Here is an 18519-nt window from a genome sequence, read left to right as displayed (position 1 = left end):
ATCAAATCAAACTTAAAGGCTTAGTAACTTAGTTTGTACAATACTGAAATTGTTAGCTAATCACTTTTCTTATGTTTACACCCATTTTATATACACAGCGTGCAATCTTAGTTATGTCTCTGGCATTAAGCCCTATTAACATATTTTTCATGATTCCTTTTGGAACAGATCCTGACTTGGCTAGCAAACCTGCATTATTGTCACCTCACTGAACCAGTGAACACGACAGAGGCGGACATTCTGGCAACTTTCTGCGCCATGTCTGCTGAAGACTGGTACAAGTTCTCACTGCTGACAGCTGAACATATAAACACGGAGAAGGTCGTTTACAGAGTAAGACTCAAAGTTGGCATGTGTCTTCCCTCCCATCTCTTCAAAACAGTGCAGCTAGTGCCCAAATGCATATTTTTCATTGTTTCCTTTTTTTAATCTGTTTTAGTTAAGAAATAAGAGAAAATACAAAAATTTCCATTTCACACCCAAACCTCCCATGTTGGCTCTTCAGTGACATTTACAGATTTTACATTTGCACATGAATTTATTCATTATCTCTTTTATCAATGATTTTATTTGTGATTTTCTTTAAACATTTTTGGTTCCGTGTGTGTTATTATGCTAAGACAAAAACTATAAGTTCACAAGATATATTTAGCTAAACATTACATTTTATTTAAGTTAGAATAACATTGGTTAAAGATGTAATCAAGTTATGTAAGGATTGTCTGCAATTTGTGTAGTTCTTGAATTTAAATCACAATGTTCTTAAAGTTTATTTTTCAATTAAAATTCAACTTAGTTAATTATGCCTTCAAATATATGCTTTTTAGACACATTGTTGCATTTATTTTTGCAACATTATTTTTCTTAGCACAAACTTTATACTTAAATAATGATAAAATATCTACCACTCCACTATTAACTTTTGGGCTATATCTTGGGAATTTTCTTTCAATTTAGAGACAAAAATATGTCTTGCTGATTTTATCAAAACCTGAATGTTGCTCTCTTTCTTGTAGATGGTGTTGTCTGAAGATCTCCAGAGTCTGGTAGAAGTCATGGCCCAAGTAGCAAGGGTTGCAACGAATATGATGAACAAGATTCTTCCTGCAGTCAGGCAATTGGAAGGCTACCTGCTATCCATCAAAGATCTTAACCTGGACTCCAGCGCTGAATTCTCCGAAGTGTGTTTTCATTAAACCTGCAGGATGCACTTTTCTTTAAAACATAGGTGGTCAAAGTAGCCAAAAGGAAGAATAGCAATGCAATAGCGATAGAAGGCATTTCAGGAATACAAAAGTACTTTATGTATATCTCTAGCAAGCATAGATTTGATTGAAAAATTGCTTTCTAGTTTGTTTGTTTTTTAGTAATATTTTCCATAAACTGTGATTTTAAAGTTGTTGGTTTTTTTCCCAACCAGATGACAAGAGGAATTAAAAACACCATCTCCACCAAAGCCACATTCGTGACCCTGTCCCGGGCTCTGTGCAGCAACGGCATCATCGCTCTGTTTGGAATCTCCAAATTGCCTGAACTGTCTGAATCTGGACCCGCTTTTCCCAACAACCAAAAGAGAGAGGAGATGATTGAGAGGTTCAAGATCCCCCCAGATTCCTGTAAGTTGCAAGATTTGGGGCTTAATACTCAGTCTATTAATATAATCATTTCCCTTTTTTATTTAAAAAAAATGTGTTGGTGGAAATTCTAGTTTTAGATACCACAGTATCTAACCTTGAGGGTTTTCTTAACATGTATTAATGTTATTGCATTTACATTAATACATGTTAATGCAATAAATTAGAATATTACTGACAAGTTCATTTATAAAGTTTAATTAGACAATGATGTTTTTATGTCTCTATGTTAATTATAAGGATATTTCCACTTATAGCTAATCAAAACAGGACATCTAAGATTAGACTTTTACAATGGTCCAATAAAAAACATTTTAATAATACCTACTTAGAGGTAGTTATTTTCAATAGGTAATCTGACAACCAATCCTCATTAGAACATATTTTCAAATTTATTTAGTATGAATGCATACAATGATTGAGGTTAGGGATCAAGGTAAAATTGGACAAGTCCTCTGAATTGTGAATACTCAAACGTTGGCATAATAAAAGAAGGGGGAAACAAGATTTCTACAATCAAATATCCTTTTGAAGATCTTTCAGGTTGATATATTTCAAATATATATGTATTTTTCACCAGTTTAACTATTTACAGTAACACATTTTAGAACATTTTCCGTTTGCCATTCAGCTCTGTACCTAATGTTTCTCTTTCGTCTCTTTGGGCAGCACCCTTCTGCATGAACATGTATCTGGACATGGTCAATACCACAGGGGGAGCCATCGCCTGGGCCTTCCTCAAACCCATGCTGATGGGCCAGATCCTCTTCACACCTGATACACCTGCCACAAGGGCTGTAATGGAGAAGGTAAATACAAACTTTTTGGTTTACAAGTACACTGTGGGCCTACTTATTTATATAGACAAATAATAAATTATCATTAGACTGTAAAGGCAGAGCAATCTGAGTTGTGTTTGTAACAATTTCTACTTTTTTAAAATCGTGGTTAAGCTATCAACATGGGGTGACTTCCAAACATTTAGATATTTCTAGATTCTCTAGGTCATAATGCCGTCTTTTCTTTGCACATGCTCATATTGGTATGAGGTAAAAATTTTAGCAGGTCTGATTTTGTTTTCAGTTGAATGCAACACTCACACTCACAATTCCGCATAAACACACAAAGTTTGGACTTTCTGCTGATACACAATTGTTTTACTCTTTCATGTCCTTCTCTTAACTTTGCTCAGGCCAATGCCACCTTGCACGAGTTTGCAAATCTGAAGAAATCCTCGGAGGACTGGATCGAATCCTCAAATTACATCATAAAGTCAGCAGAATTACTCAGCTCCACTTTGCCAATGCTGAAGGTATAAAGTCTCAGAGCTGCTTTTTTATATCTGATTATGCCAGCTGCCTCTCTGTCGTTTGAACATCTAAAGATAAAGCTTGTTGTGGTCTTCGATGAGTTTCTGCAGCTGAATCTTGATGATATTCATAATTTCCACCTCTCTCTTCCGCTCCCTCTCTACCTTTCTGGCAGAATTCCCTCAACAACCCCTTTGTGAAGAATTTCATTGAGATGCAGACAGACATAAATGTCGAAAGCATAAACGAGACGCTCAGCAGCTTCTGTGAGTGTGCATTTGTGGGTCTTACTTTTGTAAGCTGCAGATACCAGCTCAAAACTTAGATTTTTCTGTTACTTATTACTTGTATAAAACATCCATGATGCCAGAAAACATGATTTCTCTTGGGATTTAGGTGCAAAACGGGGGATTTATGGTTTCTGAGAAGGTTTTTCTAGGTCTACCTTTGATATTCAGGTTTTTGAACTAATCGGGGTCATAATAAAGGAATGCAGCACCTGTCATAATTACAATTTAACAGAGCAGAGCATAGTGTTGTTTCATATTATTATCATTAGAATTTCAGGCAACAGGAAAAGATGGAAATTCACTCTTTCCTTAAATTTATATATTCAGAACTCTTTATATTGGGCACATTTTCCATCTCAAGCCAGATGAAAATCATTTGCAAAGTCTTATTAGATTCAGTCATCATTGGATATCTAATCCACCTAAACTTATGGTATGCATAATTACTTTGTCATATATTTAACTTTGGTAACAAGGACCAAAACAGCTGATAGAACTCTAACTGAATGAAATATATCACCTTTTGGATGTGAACACATTTAACCCTTGACAAAAGGAATTTGAAATGAAGGAGTTTTGGTTTGATGATACATTAAAGATTTGCTTCAAACCTTTTGAAATGGACTAAATGCAACATTTTATGGTTACATATAGCCCAGAATATTCAGAGAATATCTTCGCATCACAAATAAAAATAGCCATCTTTCAGTCTCCTTCTCACAGTAACAACTTCCACAACAAAGAGTGTTGTTCTTAACACAAGGTAGCCCTTAGGCTTGACTGTGTCAGCTCCTTGTTGAAAGGTGTTTTCTTTCACAGCTAACATCACAGAGATGCTGCATAAGAACAAGAAAATACTTGATCAGATCAGCAGTTTGTCAAATCTCATGGTGAAGCTCTCCTCCTGCATCAAGTTTGACCGTTACCGTGGTTATGACTCCGCTGAGGAGCTCAACGCCGTGGCCCAGGAGCTCGCCAAAAACCGTGAGCTCTATGCAAGTGAGTAAATATCAGGTCATCCATCTGCCATGCAAGTCTGGTTCTGTTTGTACCGTGTGAAAGTTGTGTTTTCCGACAACTGGGTTAAGTGTGAGCTATCTCATTTAATCAAGATCACTGGAAAAATAGATGAATCAAAGGCATGTTTATTTGTATAGCACATTTCAGCAGCAAGACAAATCAAAGTGCTGACAACATAAAAATGGAGAACGCTGTAATAGCATAAGAAAAAAACGGATTATTCAGTTTATTAAGTCAAACTGAAAAAATAGGAAAATTTCACAAGATGGCTTATTAGATCCTACACAACAGAGAGCTACAGCTTGGCTTTCAACTGCACAAGATGCTATTTTGTCACAGTATGGGATGATTCACAGCTTTCTCTATGTGCATCTGTGTCGGTTCTCTAAAGGCTGTTAATAATGAGCTGAGATTAGGAGGCTTAGCAAAAAGAAGCTGTAGCTTATGAAAGGCAACAAACCGTTGATTTGTGAATACATACTGCATGTGCTGTATGTTCTTTAGGTGTCATCTTTAAGACTGAAGACTCCTCAAGGAAACGTGAGGCCAGATCCTCTTCCTCCTCCTCGACTGAACTGCCTCCCAAAGTCAGCTACACCATTCGAATGCACATGGACAATGTTATGCGTACGGATCGGGCACGAAACCCGTACTTTGTGAAGGAAAACTACATCTCGGCCAGCCACACAATGCGCTACAACCGTGGGTTCGTCTACCTGCAGGAGAATATCGACCGGGCCATCATCGAAACCCAGACCGGGCAGAAAGTCACCGAGCCGGCTGTGCAGATCCAGCCCTTCCCCTATCCCTGCTTTCTGCGAGATGAGTGAGTTTTCTGCGTTAGTGGATGCGTACGAATGGATGTGTACGGAGTTAACGCATAAATGCGTGCAAGGCAGCATGAAAGGATACACGCTCTCACTGAGGGGGAACAAGCATTGATGTGGAATAATGTATGCTATTTCATTATTCATTTGCCACTTGAGAATGACAGTAAGTAGTCATTCACAGGAACCTGTCGCAGTGTAATTAGCTCTGAACCATGTACATTGACATTCACTGTAATTGTGCATTCATTTTTGAAAACCTTCCATATACTGAATACCCCATGCACTTAAAAAAACTAAAAAAAAAGAGAAAAAACTACTTAAAGAACACAGCACTTTTTTCTCTTTGTAAAACATACCCAACATGGTTTTGACATTAACTTGTCCATTGCCACGCAACATGGTTTTCAATAAATTATTGCTGAATTGAATGTCTATGTGTGCACTTGCCCTGGAGTGCAGCTTTTAGCAGCGCTCATATCTCATCTGAGGAGAGCCAGTGGAGCTTCTCTCTCCAGCTGGCTGCCTTTTGACCAGCTATGAGAGACTCTGCGCTCACTTTTTCTTGCATTTTTATTTTTATTTGTCACCTAAACAGTACAAATTCTGAGAAATTATCTGTAAAAAAAATTTAGTAAATGTCACACTGCATTCCCTGAAATCAAAATTTTCAGGCTGTTAGTTTGAGTGGACAAACAATAGAAAAACACAATACGGATTAATCTATTTTTGTAAACAATAGCAGGACGAGAATGACAATGCGGTTGTCAGCATACCCATGTTCTCCTCACTCTGTCAAGCCGGTGACTGACTGATAGGCCCCTCAATCTGCCTGGATGTTTGGTTGGCAGAGAGTCTGACTGACAGCTGGCATCTCTGTATTTCTCAGGTATCTGGAGGCCATCTCTTTTGTCTTCCCTCTCTTGCTGATGATACCATGGGTGTTGTTCATTGCTGACTTCGTGAAAAAACTTGTACACGAGAGAGAGCTGAGGCTGCATGAGGTAATGTGTTTTTCTCTACCTGAAAACTGATGGCATCATATTGTAACCTGTTTACTTTGAATAATTTATGATTAAAAAAAATCTATAAAGTGTGGCATTTATTTATCCAGTCTACTTTTAGTTTGCAAAAAGTGAGACTGTGGTTGAACTATAGCTTCCACCAGTACAGTCGCTTGCAGTACAATGGGTACAATCAATTAGCAAGTGGCAAAACTTGGTAATTGAAGTACGAGATCCCATCAAATATGGCTGAGCTTGAGTTATTTTCATAAAGAATGGGCAACACTGTATAAAATGTGTAAAGCTGAAAGAAGCATACCACAAATGATTTGCATCTTTAATTGCAGCAATAGAATGTAATACAAATTATTTTCTCTGGGAGTTAAAATACAAATACACACTACTAAAATGCAAAACTAAGTTTGCACTATAATGTGTTATAAACACTGTGGTTTATAACTTTTTCTAAAGTTTTAACATCTTTTTTGCCACATTTTCCATACCAACATACTTCACAATATTTCCCTTCCAATTACAGTACATGAAAATGATGGGTGTGAATCAGCTCAGTCATTTCTTTGCCTGGTTCCTGGAGTGCGCCGGCTTCCTGATGCTGACCATCATTGTTCTCACGCTGGTGCTGAAGTTTGGAAACATCCTACCCATAAGCAACAGCTTCATCATCTTCCTCTACCTCTGTGACGTTGGGTTGAACATCATTTCCTTCTGCTACCTGATGAGCTCCTTCTTCGACAAGACCCACATTGCTGGCCTAAGTGGAAGCCTTATCTACATCCTCAGCTTCTTCCCGTTCATCATACTCACGTCCATCGAAACTAATCTAACCCTTTCCCAGAAGAGCGCTCTGGTGAGCATACTCTGAAGTGGCTTTATTATTTATAATGTGCGTAAAACTAGCATGGTTATTGTGTATAATTAGGCCAAATAAGTTTATTTCATTTTTTTTTTAAATTGCTCTTTCGAGACAAAGACAGTAAATGCAAGCTATAATTCAGTTTATCTGCTCCAAAATGTTTTGCTCTATAAATATAATGACTAAAAAAATTTAATCAACAAATAATGCAGCAAATGTAGCTCTCATCGTTTTGTTTCCCAGCATATTGAAAAGTAGCATGTGGTGAAGTAATTTTCTAAAAATCTGTGCAGTCATTTGCATGACACAACCTTATTTTTTTTAAGTTTACTCCCTGCTGTCTGATGAGTATTAATCAGAGGTCAGACTTCCTGACTCCAAAAATCTAAAACCAATTTACCTTGGAAAACATCTTTGTACTGTATTTTGAAAAAGCCAGATTTTCACATTAAATAGATTTGTAAAAAAAAAAAAAAAAAGGGATATGTTTCTTTGCTTCTGATCTCCTGTCAAAAATTTCTTCACTTTTCTGACAGAGTTTGTTTTCACCGACTTGCTTCTGCTATGCCAGTCAATACATTTCCCGCTATGAGGCCCAAGGAGAAGGTATGAGCATGTGAATACGTGAATACCATCAGAATGTTTCTGATATTTAAGCCAGCTGAATCAAGCATTCACTTTTCTATTCTCCTCTAGGAATTCAGTGGAGCAACTCTTACACCTCGCCCATAGCTGGAGACACAGGAACATTTGGATGGCTATGCTGGCTCTTGCTCATTGACTCCCTTCTGTACTTCCTCATCGGGGTCTACATCAGGACAGTTTTCCCAGGTGAAACCTCTAATTATTAGTTGCTATTAGTTTGTGTTGCTACTTTCTGGGATATGTTCTTGATAATATTTCTACATCTACTCTACTTTAAAAGTAGAGTAGATGCTGGAATACAATCCATCCAATTTCAATAATTTCTCTAACCAAATGCTGGAACAAATATACTGGTAGACTGATTCAGTCCTAGTTTTATTCAATGCGACAATGTCATGGGTTTGATTTCCTGGAGCTGGTGTCCAGCCTCTAAAATCAATTAAAAGGACTCTTGGTTTTTAGTTTTACTTTAATTTTTCACTGAAATGCTAAGACATTAAGAACTCCATAATGTATAATAGGACTTCTATCAACAATTAAACTTAACCAAATTACTATATGTATAACTGTCCTTCTGTATGTCCTTCTGTCTTAAAATCATAAGTGCAACATCTGAGTTAAATAATAAATCTAGCTTCTTTTTCATGTGCTGCTGCAGACATGTCTTTTTAAGAACCTGCCTGTTTTCATTTATTTAAATAGATCTACTTTTTTCTTTGTGACCATCAGGAAAATATGGAATCCCAGCTCCATGGTATTTCCCATTCAAACTCTCCTTCTGGACTGACATGTGCAGCAGTTTTCAGACAAATAAAAATACAGGCAAAGGACTCCTCTTTTCCAACATCATGCAGAAAAAACAGCCTGTCTTTGCAGACAACAAAGGCAAAGGTACACATGACAAGAATACTCTCTCTTCCTCTTACATCTGTTTTATTTATAATTTTTGTCATTTTTAATTTAGAACCTGCTCCAATTCTGTTTGATTTACAATTTGCCTCAATGTTTATGTTTCTCTCAGGCAAAAGCAGCCTGTCCTATGAAGCTGGTGAAGATTTCTCTGAGCTCCCAGTGGGAGTTGCACTCCACGGTCTGACCAAGATGTATGGCGACAAAACAGCTATTCAAAACCTTAATGTCAACTTTCATGAGGGTCATGTCACCTCACTGCTCGGTCACAACGGAGCTGGCAAGACAACTACCATGTATGTGTCCATCCATTCTCATTGTTTTATTGCTTTATCTGTGAGTCCCAACTCATTATAATCGATGCAGCTGCTTTTAAGATTAGAAGTGTGCATCCTTTTAATCATTTCAGTGGCTCGGTGCTGACAGACAGATTGTTCCGTCCAAATTTGGCACAGCAAATGCACAGCAGTAGAAATTAGCCCAACAGATCTTCATCAACTTGAGCACTTACATTTACATTTTAAATGTGACTCATTTTGCTGATGCTCTCATCCAGGGGGACATGTAATGAGTTCTGCAGCATTACCAGATTAAGTAACAACGAGAAAATACAATATTGTTCTTCCTCCATAAAAACTAGTAATAAGTAATTGCTTAAGAAAAATATCTGGATCAAAAAGTGGAACAAAAATGGTTTTCTTTGCCGTTTGTATCTTTTTGACTTCATTTTCAAGCTCTGCCCTAACTTGTGTTGTGTGCAGGTCCCTCCTGACTGGTCTGTACCCCCCAACATCTGGCTCCATCCAGGTGTATGGCAGGGACATGCAGACAAATATAGAAAAAGTCCGACAAGAGCTTGGAGTGTGCATGCAATATGACGTCCTCTTTGACCACATGACTGTTAAGGAGCACCTGCTACTGTACGGCCAGATCAAGGCCCCACACTGGTCACAAAGAGAACTGCGAGAGCAAATCCGCACGTGAGTGACACATCAATCAGAGAGGGAGACTGCTCTCCACAATGCATCCAAAAGACTCAAAGATTATGTACCAGTTAAATTTGGTCTTTATTTTTTTTTTCCCAGAGGATGTTGAAGAGTATCTTGTCTTTCTTAATCTTCCAGTTCAAAATCAGAAAGTGTGGGCATTGTGAGAATCTTAGGAGAAATATTAGCTCAATAAACTGGTGGGATAAAATATGAAAGTATTAAATTAATGTTGTAGTGATTTTCTTTACTTGAACATATTTTAGAGCAATAACTACTGTGATTTATAAGAATGTCAAGGCTTCTGCAAAACAGTAGTTTTGACTAGAATCATTGAAATAAGCTCTTACTTCAGATTTTCATTATTTGCAGAATGTCTCTTTCTTCCACAGACGTAGGGGCAAGCACTGGGAAGGAGTTGCAGGAATATATTTTTATATGAACATGTAATATTTCTATCTATTTTAGTCCTTTTTGCATCTTAAATCAGTTTAGGGCTGAATTCATTTTGTATTCTGCTTCATCTCAAGCTATATTGCATCATGAGACTCTTTCTGGAGGGTTTCACTTTTACAAGAGGAGTGGTATTAAGCTTGTACCTTAAGGCAAAAACGCTCTACATCTCTTGCAATGCAAACCTCTGATGGCTAATTAATGGAACTTAACGAGCCAACACTCAGCCTGAACGTAGGGAAAAAATGTTCACACGAGCTCGAGATTAAACGTTTTCCATTGACTCGTCTTCTAGGGTCCTGGAGGAGACAGACTTGTACTCTCATAGACACAAGCGGGTTGATACCTTGTCAGGTGGTATGAAGCGTAAGCTCTCAATCTCCATCGCCTTCATTGGGGGCTCTCGCTTGGTGGTTCTGGATGAGCCCACTACAGGAGTGGATCCCTGCTCCAGGCGCAGCATCTGGGACATTGTTATCCAGCATAAGAAGAGTGAGTCTCACTTAAATACTGACAGTAAACAAAACGTACCTTATATCAGTCAATACTGTGGCTATTATTACCATTTATCAATGTTACAGCTGCAATGAAGTACTTTTGCATGAAACACCCACAACATATTACAAGAATGTCAATCTGGTTCTTAACTTTATTAACCTTAGGCCTTCACAAGGCTTAAGATTGGGTCTTAAAATAGATTTGGCAATGACTTAAATTTGAAACTTTTTATTTCCAGTGCTTCTTCATTTTTTAAAAATATAAGAACTCTGCTCTGGTGTCATCCATTTATTCTGTGATTTGTAGCTCTAGCTACAGATATATGATTATTGTTGTACTGCATTTTCCGTATTAGGTAGTTATTATGCTGTGATAAAACTACAAACTCCATGATGCAAGGAAGCGGTAAAGCCTGTCAGAATGAATTTATCCACAGTTACTCAGCATTCCTGGCAAAGCTGTGAAAGAACACTGCTGATGAAGCTGTCTTAAAATAGCTTGTTCAAATCATTTGTTTTCTGCCATGTCATCTAAGTTCTAAATTGATTTCATAACTTTAAAACTGATCGAACAACAAAACTTCCAGAAAATAGCTGAAGTCCGATTTTGTTGTGATCCATACTTTGCTGGTCATTTATAGTGCAGCTTAAGCTCTCAGGCAAAGGTGACCCAATCACTTTCAGAAGTTGCTTTGATTTGACAAAAAACATCACAGGTCAACTAACAGCAACTTACACTGAGCCAGAGGCAGCGGATGTGCTCCAAGTCATAACATTTCAACCACCATGGTCTCAGAAGAATCACTCCCCCAAAAATATGTCAACAAAATAGACAACTATGGTGGAAATATCACTGCTTGGGATGTAATAAAACAATTTAGTCTTTGGTTTTTGTTTCCAGAGAGACTTGATTGTCACTGCTGCCTTTTGCAGCGGTCAAGCAAACTACTTCTCAATGAGTTACATTGCCTGCTTATTTGTTTTGCTGTTCAGACTATTTATCAGATGATTGCTTTTTAAGGGGGGTAATTCCCTGACATCGGTTGGCAGGATTAGAATTCATTGTTTAATTTTTTATGTTTCTTATAATTTGTTTTTTGTTTTTTTTTTATCTATATTTGACTCAGCTTTTTTATAATTTCATGGCATTGTTTTCCATGTCTGCTATTGAAGCCTAAATTTCCTCCAGATGTGAGTTAGTTCAAAGGTTTATAAAATAAAACATCTTGGTTTATTGTTCACGGGAAAGCTGCTTTTGTCAGATTGAAAGCAGCAACTAGGGATTCCATCAGTTCTATTAAAAAATTCAATGCCACTTAATTAATCTATAAATGTTTTGCATTCTTTTAGTGCTAAGGTAACTGCTGCAATAACAAGGGAATACTAATGTGCTAAATATACTTCTGTCAGAAGTTTATGTACACAGATCATCAGCATCAACAGCAGATTAATTTTGAGTCTTTTGGACGACATGCATCAAACTTGCTTAGTAGCCTTTTAACAACTCTGACCTCAAATCTATTGAAAGTTTGTAGAGGACTCTTAAAAACCTGGTCTGTTGCATAAAATTTAAATTAAACATTTAAGTGAATTTGTACAATTTTTTAAATTATATTATATTTCTTCCAGAAAGTGTTCTACAATCTCCTGTCAGAACTGCACACCCAATATTTATGGAGTTATATTTACCAATTTGACCTTTTGTAGAAATCCAACAATAAATTCAAACTTCTGTTCTAAATTTGTTTTTGAAGTGCATAGACGTTATAAAATTATACCAACATAAAACGAACATTCTACTGCATTGCTAAAATCTCTGACTTAATATTACATTCATGCTCATAAAGACTGTATGTAAAGCCTTGACTGAAATCGAAAGATAAAAAGATAAAAAAAATTAGCTTTAAGGTCTGTTTCAGATGTTATTGCAGTGAGAGTTCCTAGTCAATTTCAGAAACAAACACTCATAAAACAGCTTTTTATGACAGTTTGTATGATGATATTTCGTGTTTCTTTTCCTTTGTAATAACTCTGTTTGATCTATATTTATTGGTTCAATAATCCCTGAGTCAACGATGCAGCTTTTTCTCATATACGTGTCCTTTCAGACCGGACCATTATTATGTCCACCCACCACTTGGACGAGGCTGAAGTGTTGAGCGACCGGATTGCCTTCTTGGAGAGAGGCGGATTGAAATGCTGCGGCTCACCCTTCTATTTGAAAGACAAGCTGGGTCAAGGCTACAAACTCACCCTCACCAAAAAGGTAATCATCCTCACAGGCATGCAGGCATGTCGGTGCAAAGCAATGGAAACTGATATTAAACCAGAGAAAATTCTCTTACTGCTGTTTCTTCTTCAACATAAATTTGTGCTCAGAATTTATTCCATTTAGTAAGTCAAATATTTCATGTTACGCCAGAGCTGCTTGTTGTCAATGTCATAATATTTGCATAACACAGAGTTGAGAGATGGGAGGGCACAACCTTTATCCCCAAAGGGCTGGGAGCACCTGAATATCTCTCATTTGTCATAGCAGTCAAGGATTGCTCTTGGCTGGTATAAATTGAAACATTACACAATCCACTATTATGGAGAAACCTGACCGCTGATGTGGACATTAATTCTAGGTTTTGACATTCTCATTGAGAGATAGGCACCACTTACATTACAAATCTAACTGAAACTATAAACTCCTTCTTAAAATTAGCTTTGAGTTTTTCAGCATACTGTGCGTACACATGCATACACCTTTTGCTGTTTTTTGTGACTGATGGCACTGGGATGAGTTACTTTTTTAACTTGTGTTGTGCACAAACGAGTTTAAATGTAGCATAAGCTATTTATGAAGAACATTGAACTTAAAGGTAATGCTTTTTAAATTGCCACTTGAACAGCTGTAAACTGAACAGTATGCCAAACCTTACCTACTTCAAAGACTGCCCAAAGTTCAGACCAAAGACAAGAACCTGATGACTTCCTCTTAAACGCTCCCACATTCTTAGTATGACACTTATGAGGAGCACGGCAAATGTCATGGTGAAACAGCTGAGAGGTCTGTCAGAACATCAGTTTCCAAAACAACACATAAAAAAACTCATAAAAGTCAGGGTCAGTGCAACCTGGCCACACCACACAAAACTAGTGTTTTTTAGTACTATAGTAAAGGGTAGAGAAATGGGCCTCCTTTTTAATGTATTGTGTCAATTCTAACTCTTTCCTTAGAAATAGCCAGAATACCAAAAATGTCTTGAAACATCTCAGATTAATGTTGTGGGATTTTAGATTGGGAGGTGAACTGTGAAATTAGTTTCAACCTGTGTGAATCCAACTCAAAACTAATTCTTGTTATTGGTGAACTTTACAATTACAAAACTACCTATGTATTTTGCACAACTAGCACTTAGAATTTTCTGTTTTTTTAGATGTTTTTTCCCTCTTAGTGCTCAGTTTGTTTTGCAGACCTTTGTTTTTTGGAGAATAAATTTATAAACTCTTCTCCAAACATTAAAACTCCAAACCATCTTCTCAGTATACAGGAGGGAAAGAGGATCAAATAGGAAAAAATAGACTTTAAAATTTCCGCTGTTTTTCTTACAGATCCAAAGCCCAGCAGCTGAGCGAATTGACAGTGCTGACCTCAAGGCCTTCATCCAAGCTCATCTTCCTGAAGCACGGCTTAAAGAAGCCCAGAGGGGTGATGTGGTCTACTCTCTACCTCCCTTCACTTCATCCAACGCCTCATCATATCGCTCCCTCCTGACTGCGCTGGATGCCAACTTGGACGATCTTCAGCTTGGGGGCTATGGCGTGTCTGACACCACACTGGAGGAGGTGAGCTTTTACACAATCACATATGAAAAATGAAAACAGAGGCTGAACCATGACTGAATGCAGCCTTTTTACTTGGGTGTATGCAGATGTTTCTCCAGTTGACCAGCGGAAGCCCAGACAGCAAGGATGGACCTCTGTCTATCTCCGAGACGATTTCTGACACTGCATCTATCGACAGCTTCCCATCAGACTCCTGTGCAAGCAGCTTTGGCGATGGTGACAAGATCAGTGAGTTGAAATGATGTTTTCATTGTTCACTTCAACTGTTGCTTCTTTTCTCTTTCTGTTCTTCACCTATTGTGTTTTGGTTTTCCATTAATCCCCTACAATATTTCTAAAGTATTTCTCTTCCCGTAAGCTGCTTACATTTTGCCATTCTACAACCACAGATTTCACAGAATTTTAGTGCAGTTTCCAACATGAAGTAGTGCATACATTTAAAAAAAATTTAAGTGCATGAAAAACTACCCAAAAAGTGTATTTATAATAAACCTGTTGAGTAAAAACCTTGTAGAAACACATTTTGCTGCAGTTCAGTTACAGTTTTAAGGGTTTCTACCAGCTTACTTTGTGCTTTCTTCTTTGGACAATGGGTCAAGCTCTTTCAGATCAGATGGAAAACATTTTTTGTAGATTTGATATCTGGAATTTGCCTGGGCCATTGTTACACGTTAATTTGGCTTCATCTAAAGCATTCCCCTCTAACTGGTGCTCTTCCGGGAGTGTTGGTTTTAAGGGTGATGTGCATTTTGTAGTCTTCCACCATACTTGGTAAGTCAAAATTTTTAGTCTCAACAGACCAGAAGACTTTGCTCCTTATCGTTTCTGTTTCTACTTTTTTTTGCATTCCTAACAATGCCTTTGTTTTTAACATTCTTTTGAGAACACATTTGATAGATATCCTACATGGAAAGTTATATTTATACTGAGATTAAGTTGCACACAAGGAGATTCATTGATGAGGTGACTTCTGAAGGCAATTAGTTGCAGTTATTTGGGGGTATCAGAGTAAAAAGGGCTACTCTGTAGCCCTTTCTTCCCAGGAGGGAAATCCTGCCAGGGCTACTCTGGCAGGATTTCCCTCCTGGTATCACATATTTATGCTGCATAACTTTAATAATTATGCACAAATCTTTGTTGGTCCTTGACTTGAAATGGCAATAACTGTACAGACCACAGCATTTCTCCAAAGGTGGAATATATTCTTGAACTGTTTTATCCTCTATGATCATTGTACATAAAAAAAAAAAAAAAACATCTTGTTGATCTTTTCCAGACCTTACCAGGTCATCCACTGTATCTGGCCTGGCCCTGGCCTGGCAGCAGCTGACAGCCATGCTGATCAAGAGGTTCCATCACACACGGAGAGACTGGAAGAGCCTGCTCGCACAGTTCCTGCTTCCTGTTGTCTTTGTGATAGTAGCTATGGGCCTGGGCTCCATCAAGAGCGACGTGCAGCACTATCCTGAGCTGGAGCTGAGCCCTGCTCTCTACAACCTTGGGGCGAGCTACTCTTTCTTCAGGTCAGATCCCTTTGGCAGCGAAATTACAGACCACACCAGAAATGGAAATCAAAGAAGCAAATCAGGCTAATCAGGGCTCCAGACAAATGGTAGCGCTTGTGCAATCACTCCTCTCAGCTGGAAACTAAAAGCATGTGATTTGATCACATGCTTTTTTTGGTCAGGGGAATTTAAAGTCCTTATCAGCACAGTTTCAGTCAGGACTTTTTTGTTGTTGCATATAGAAAATAACCCAAAAGAAGCAAAGCCACTCTGATTTCATGGGAAACAATCTCGGAACATTTGAAATAGAAATAGCAGGATATTCCACAAATGCGTGATTTAATCACTTCTTCCCACATAATTTGCATGCAACGCTTGTACAATCAATTTAAAGTGGTAGTTTGTTGAAGGGCAGATGGACTTTAAGTACAAGGTGCTGGCAAAGAATGCAAAGATTTGAGGTCATGGAGATGCAGAGAGCTCTGATGCTTGATCAAAGGGAAAGAGATGAAGAGTGTCAGTAGATGGTGAGATGGCTTCATTCTCAACATGTTCTGTTGTTTGATCAAGGGGACATGAAGGAGGGGAGAAATCGCTGAATGTTGAATCCATATCAAAGATGGAGTGGACACTCCACCTCTTTAACTTGACATGCAAATTAGACCAAAAATATGACACTTTATTATATTTAGCAGGAATGTTATGGGTGGAGGCACAAAGGCAAATTAGATGCACATAAGGCTTTCCTGTTTGTAGATTTTATCATTATTTTCAGGCATCTAGTTCCTTTTTTTGTATCAACAATGGTAATTATCTCATTGTTTATTTATGAGTGTGTATTCCTGAGTTTAAATCAAGAAAAAGGGTGACTAAAACAAAACCAGCTAAATCTAAAGTGGCAGGTCAGTTGTTTCATGCTTTCCTTTCATCTCTGCCTTCATGTGCTTGTGTTTTTCAGTAAATACCACTAATTGTGTCTACATGTCAGTTCTAGGGTTAATATATTGGGTTTATGCAACCTTGCTAAAATAAAATCTCAGTAAAGCCCCTCAGGCTGACTTTTGTTGTTTTAGGTTACATCATTTTGGTTGAAATTTTCAGGGTACCTTTAAGTCTAAGCTGAGTGTTTTCTGACTCCACAGCAACCAGAATCCTCAATCCAGCCATCTGGTGGACACCATGATGTCATTCCCTGGGATCGATAACGCCTGCCTCGACAACTCTGATAACCAGTACGTAATTACGCTTCCAGCTGTTCCCATTTGCTAAAAAATACACTCATTTTGATAACTGCCTCTTCACTTTCCAGAGATTGCTATTCTTCCCATGCCTCCTGGTTCTCTCTTTATTTTATTTTACTGGACAGCCTCTCTCCAGTCTTTTATTTTTCATTCTCTCTGGTCTCTCTCTCATGTCTCTCCTCTTCATTTCCTTGCTGCTCAGCTCGAGGAATGAGGCTGAAAGCCTGCAGCAGGTCTCTGCGATGTGACAGCATCATCTGTATTCCATAAACACCTCGTGTTTATAGGGGAGATTTTCCCCTTGCAGGCCCTCAAATCAATGTTAGCACTCATGAAGCAGAACCATGGGGAATTTTAAACCACCCGCCTTCCCCCCCCTTTCACCCCAAAAAAATCATTAAAAGAAAACATAAAAAAGGATAGCAAAAGCATAAAACAGTTTGCATGTTTGGTCACAACTTCTGCTATAGAAAAATGACATTGATTATTGCTAAACATTGTGTTTGCAGAAGAAAATCTAAATAAAACCCTTTAACTATCATTATTGGCAATTACTGTGCATGTATTTCAGCAGTCTGTTGTTTTATTTGCACATAGTGTCCCTTAAACCACTTGGTGGAAAGTAAACTGTGTGGGTGTCGAGTAATAACCCACACAAACACATTTCATGCAATATCACAACACATTAAACAGCTTGGAAAACTGTGATGAGAGAATATATTTAACTTCTAGTTTCACTGAAACCACCCAAACTCTTAACTACTTCATGAATCACTGGCTTTTACTATTCTCTCAGTTTAACTATTCACATTGTTTGTATAGTACAGACAAACATACAGAATCAACTCTTTCTGACCTGATTTATTTTCTTACCAAGATTCTGAATCTTGAAAAAGGTATGATCACAAACACATGTCGAGCTGCCTCGTCTCACTGCAAATGTTTTTTTTATTTTTCCTCTTAAAGGATCTGCACAAGGAGCACAAACAGCTGGCGCTCCAGTGGGAATGTCTCCAAACCATTTAGTGTGTGTCAATGCACCAAACAGGAACAGGTGAGTCTGGGTCAGGGAGAACAGTATGCGTGCGAGTGAGTGAGTTTTTGTGTTCTCACTTGTCTCCTCTGATGGCCACATTCTCCATCATTGTAGAAACAGGCAATTGTGAACCATTTGTGTCTTCTGTAAATGACAGATTTGCGACAAGGACAACCCTCAGCCCCCCTTCAAAGAGATCCCCTCATCTCAGATTGTCTATAATCTGACTGGCGTCAACGTGGAGAACTACCTGGTGGCTACAGCCAATGACTTCATCAGAAACAGGTGAATGGAGGATAATTTAGCTTTGTTTGATAGTGGTGCAACAAAAAATTTATTCTGTTTTGATTTGACAGAAGATGCCATTTTGAATTTTATTCTGAACCTCTCCTTCCTGTTAATCAACCCATCATACTATTTTCCAACTACCTTTGATTTCATTGAAATACATAGA

General features: G+C 38.0%; 1 protein-coding gene across 1 annotated transcript in view; it reads left to right on the top strand.

Moving 5' to 3' along the window:
• Positions 1-18519, top strand: part of abca12 (ATP-binding cassette, sub-family A (ABC1), member 12) — a 66717-nt gene that overhangs the window by 28371 nt on the left and 19827 nt on the right. Inside the window, exons 33-55 of the mRNA XM_044131716.1 lie at positions 169-333; positions 1017-1181; positions 1421-1616; positions 2304-2443; positions 2827-2946; positions 3120-3210; positions 4054-4233; positions 4759-5080; positions 5971-6085; positions 6624-6953; positions 7496-7565; positions 7656-7790; positions 8334-8495; positions 8626-8809; positions 9275-9493; positions 10248-10444; positions 12558-12715; positions 14050-14283; positions 14370-14511; positions 15560-15806; positions 16931-17020; positions 17996-18083; positions 18223-18350. Coding sequence (XP_043987651.1) covers positions 169-333; positions 1017-1181; positions 1421-1616; positions 2304-2443; positions 2827-2946; positions 3120-3210; positions 4054-4233; positions 4759-5080; positions 5971-6085; positions 6624-6953; positions 7496-7565; positions 7656-7790; positions 8334-8495; positions 8626-8809; positions 9275-9493; positions 10248-10444; positions 12558-12715; positions 14050-14283; positions 14370-14511; positions 15560-15806; positions 16931-17020; positions 17996-18083; positions 18223-18350 — 3878 coding nt within the window. The remainder of the gene's footprint in view (positions 1-168; positions 334-1016; positions 1182-1420; positions 1617-2303; positions 2444-2826; positions 2947-3119; positions 3211-4053; positions 4234-4758; positions 5081-5970; positions 6086-6623; positions 6954-7495; positions 7566-7655; positions 7791-8333; positions 8496-8625; positions 8810-9274; positions 9494-10247; positions 10445-12557; positions 12716-14049; positions 14284-14369; positions 14512-15559; positions 15807-16930; positions 17021-17995; positions 18084-18222; positions 18351-18519) is intronic.

The sequence above is a fragment of the Gambusia affinis genome, linkage group LG11, assembly GCF_019740435.1.
Source record: "Gambusia affinis linkage group LG11, SWU_Gaff_1.0, whole genome shotgun sequence".
NCBI classification, from domain to species: Eukaryota; Metazoa; Chordata; class Actinopteri; order Cyprinodontiformes; family Poeciliidae; genus Gambusia; species Gambusia affinis.
Note: the sequence above shows the minus strand (reverse complement) of the source record. Positions and strands in the feature narration are given on the sequence as shown.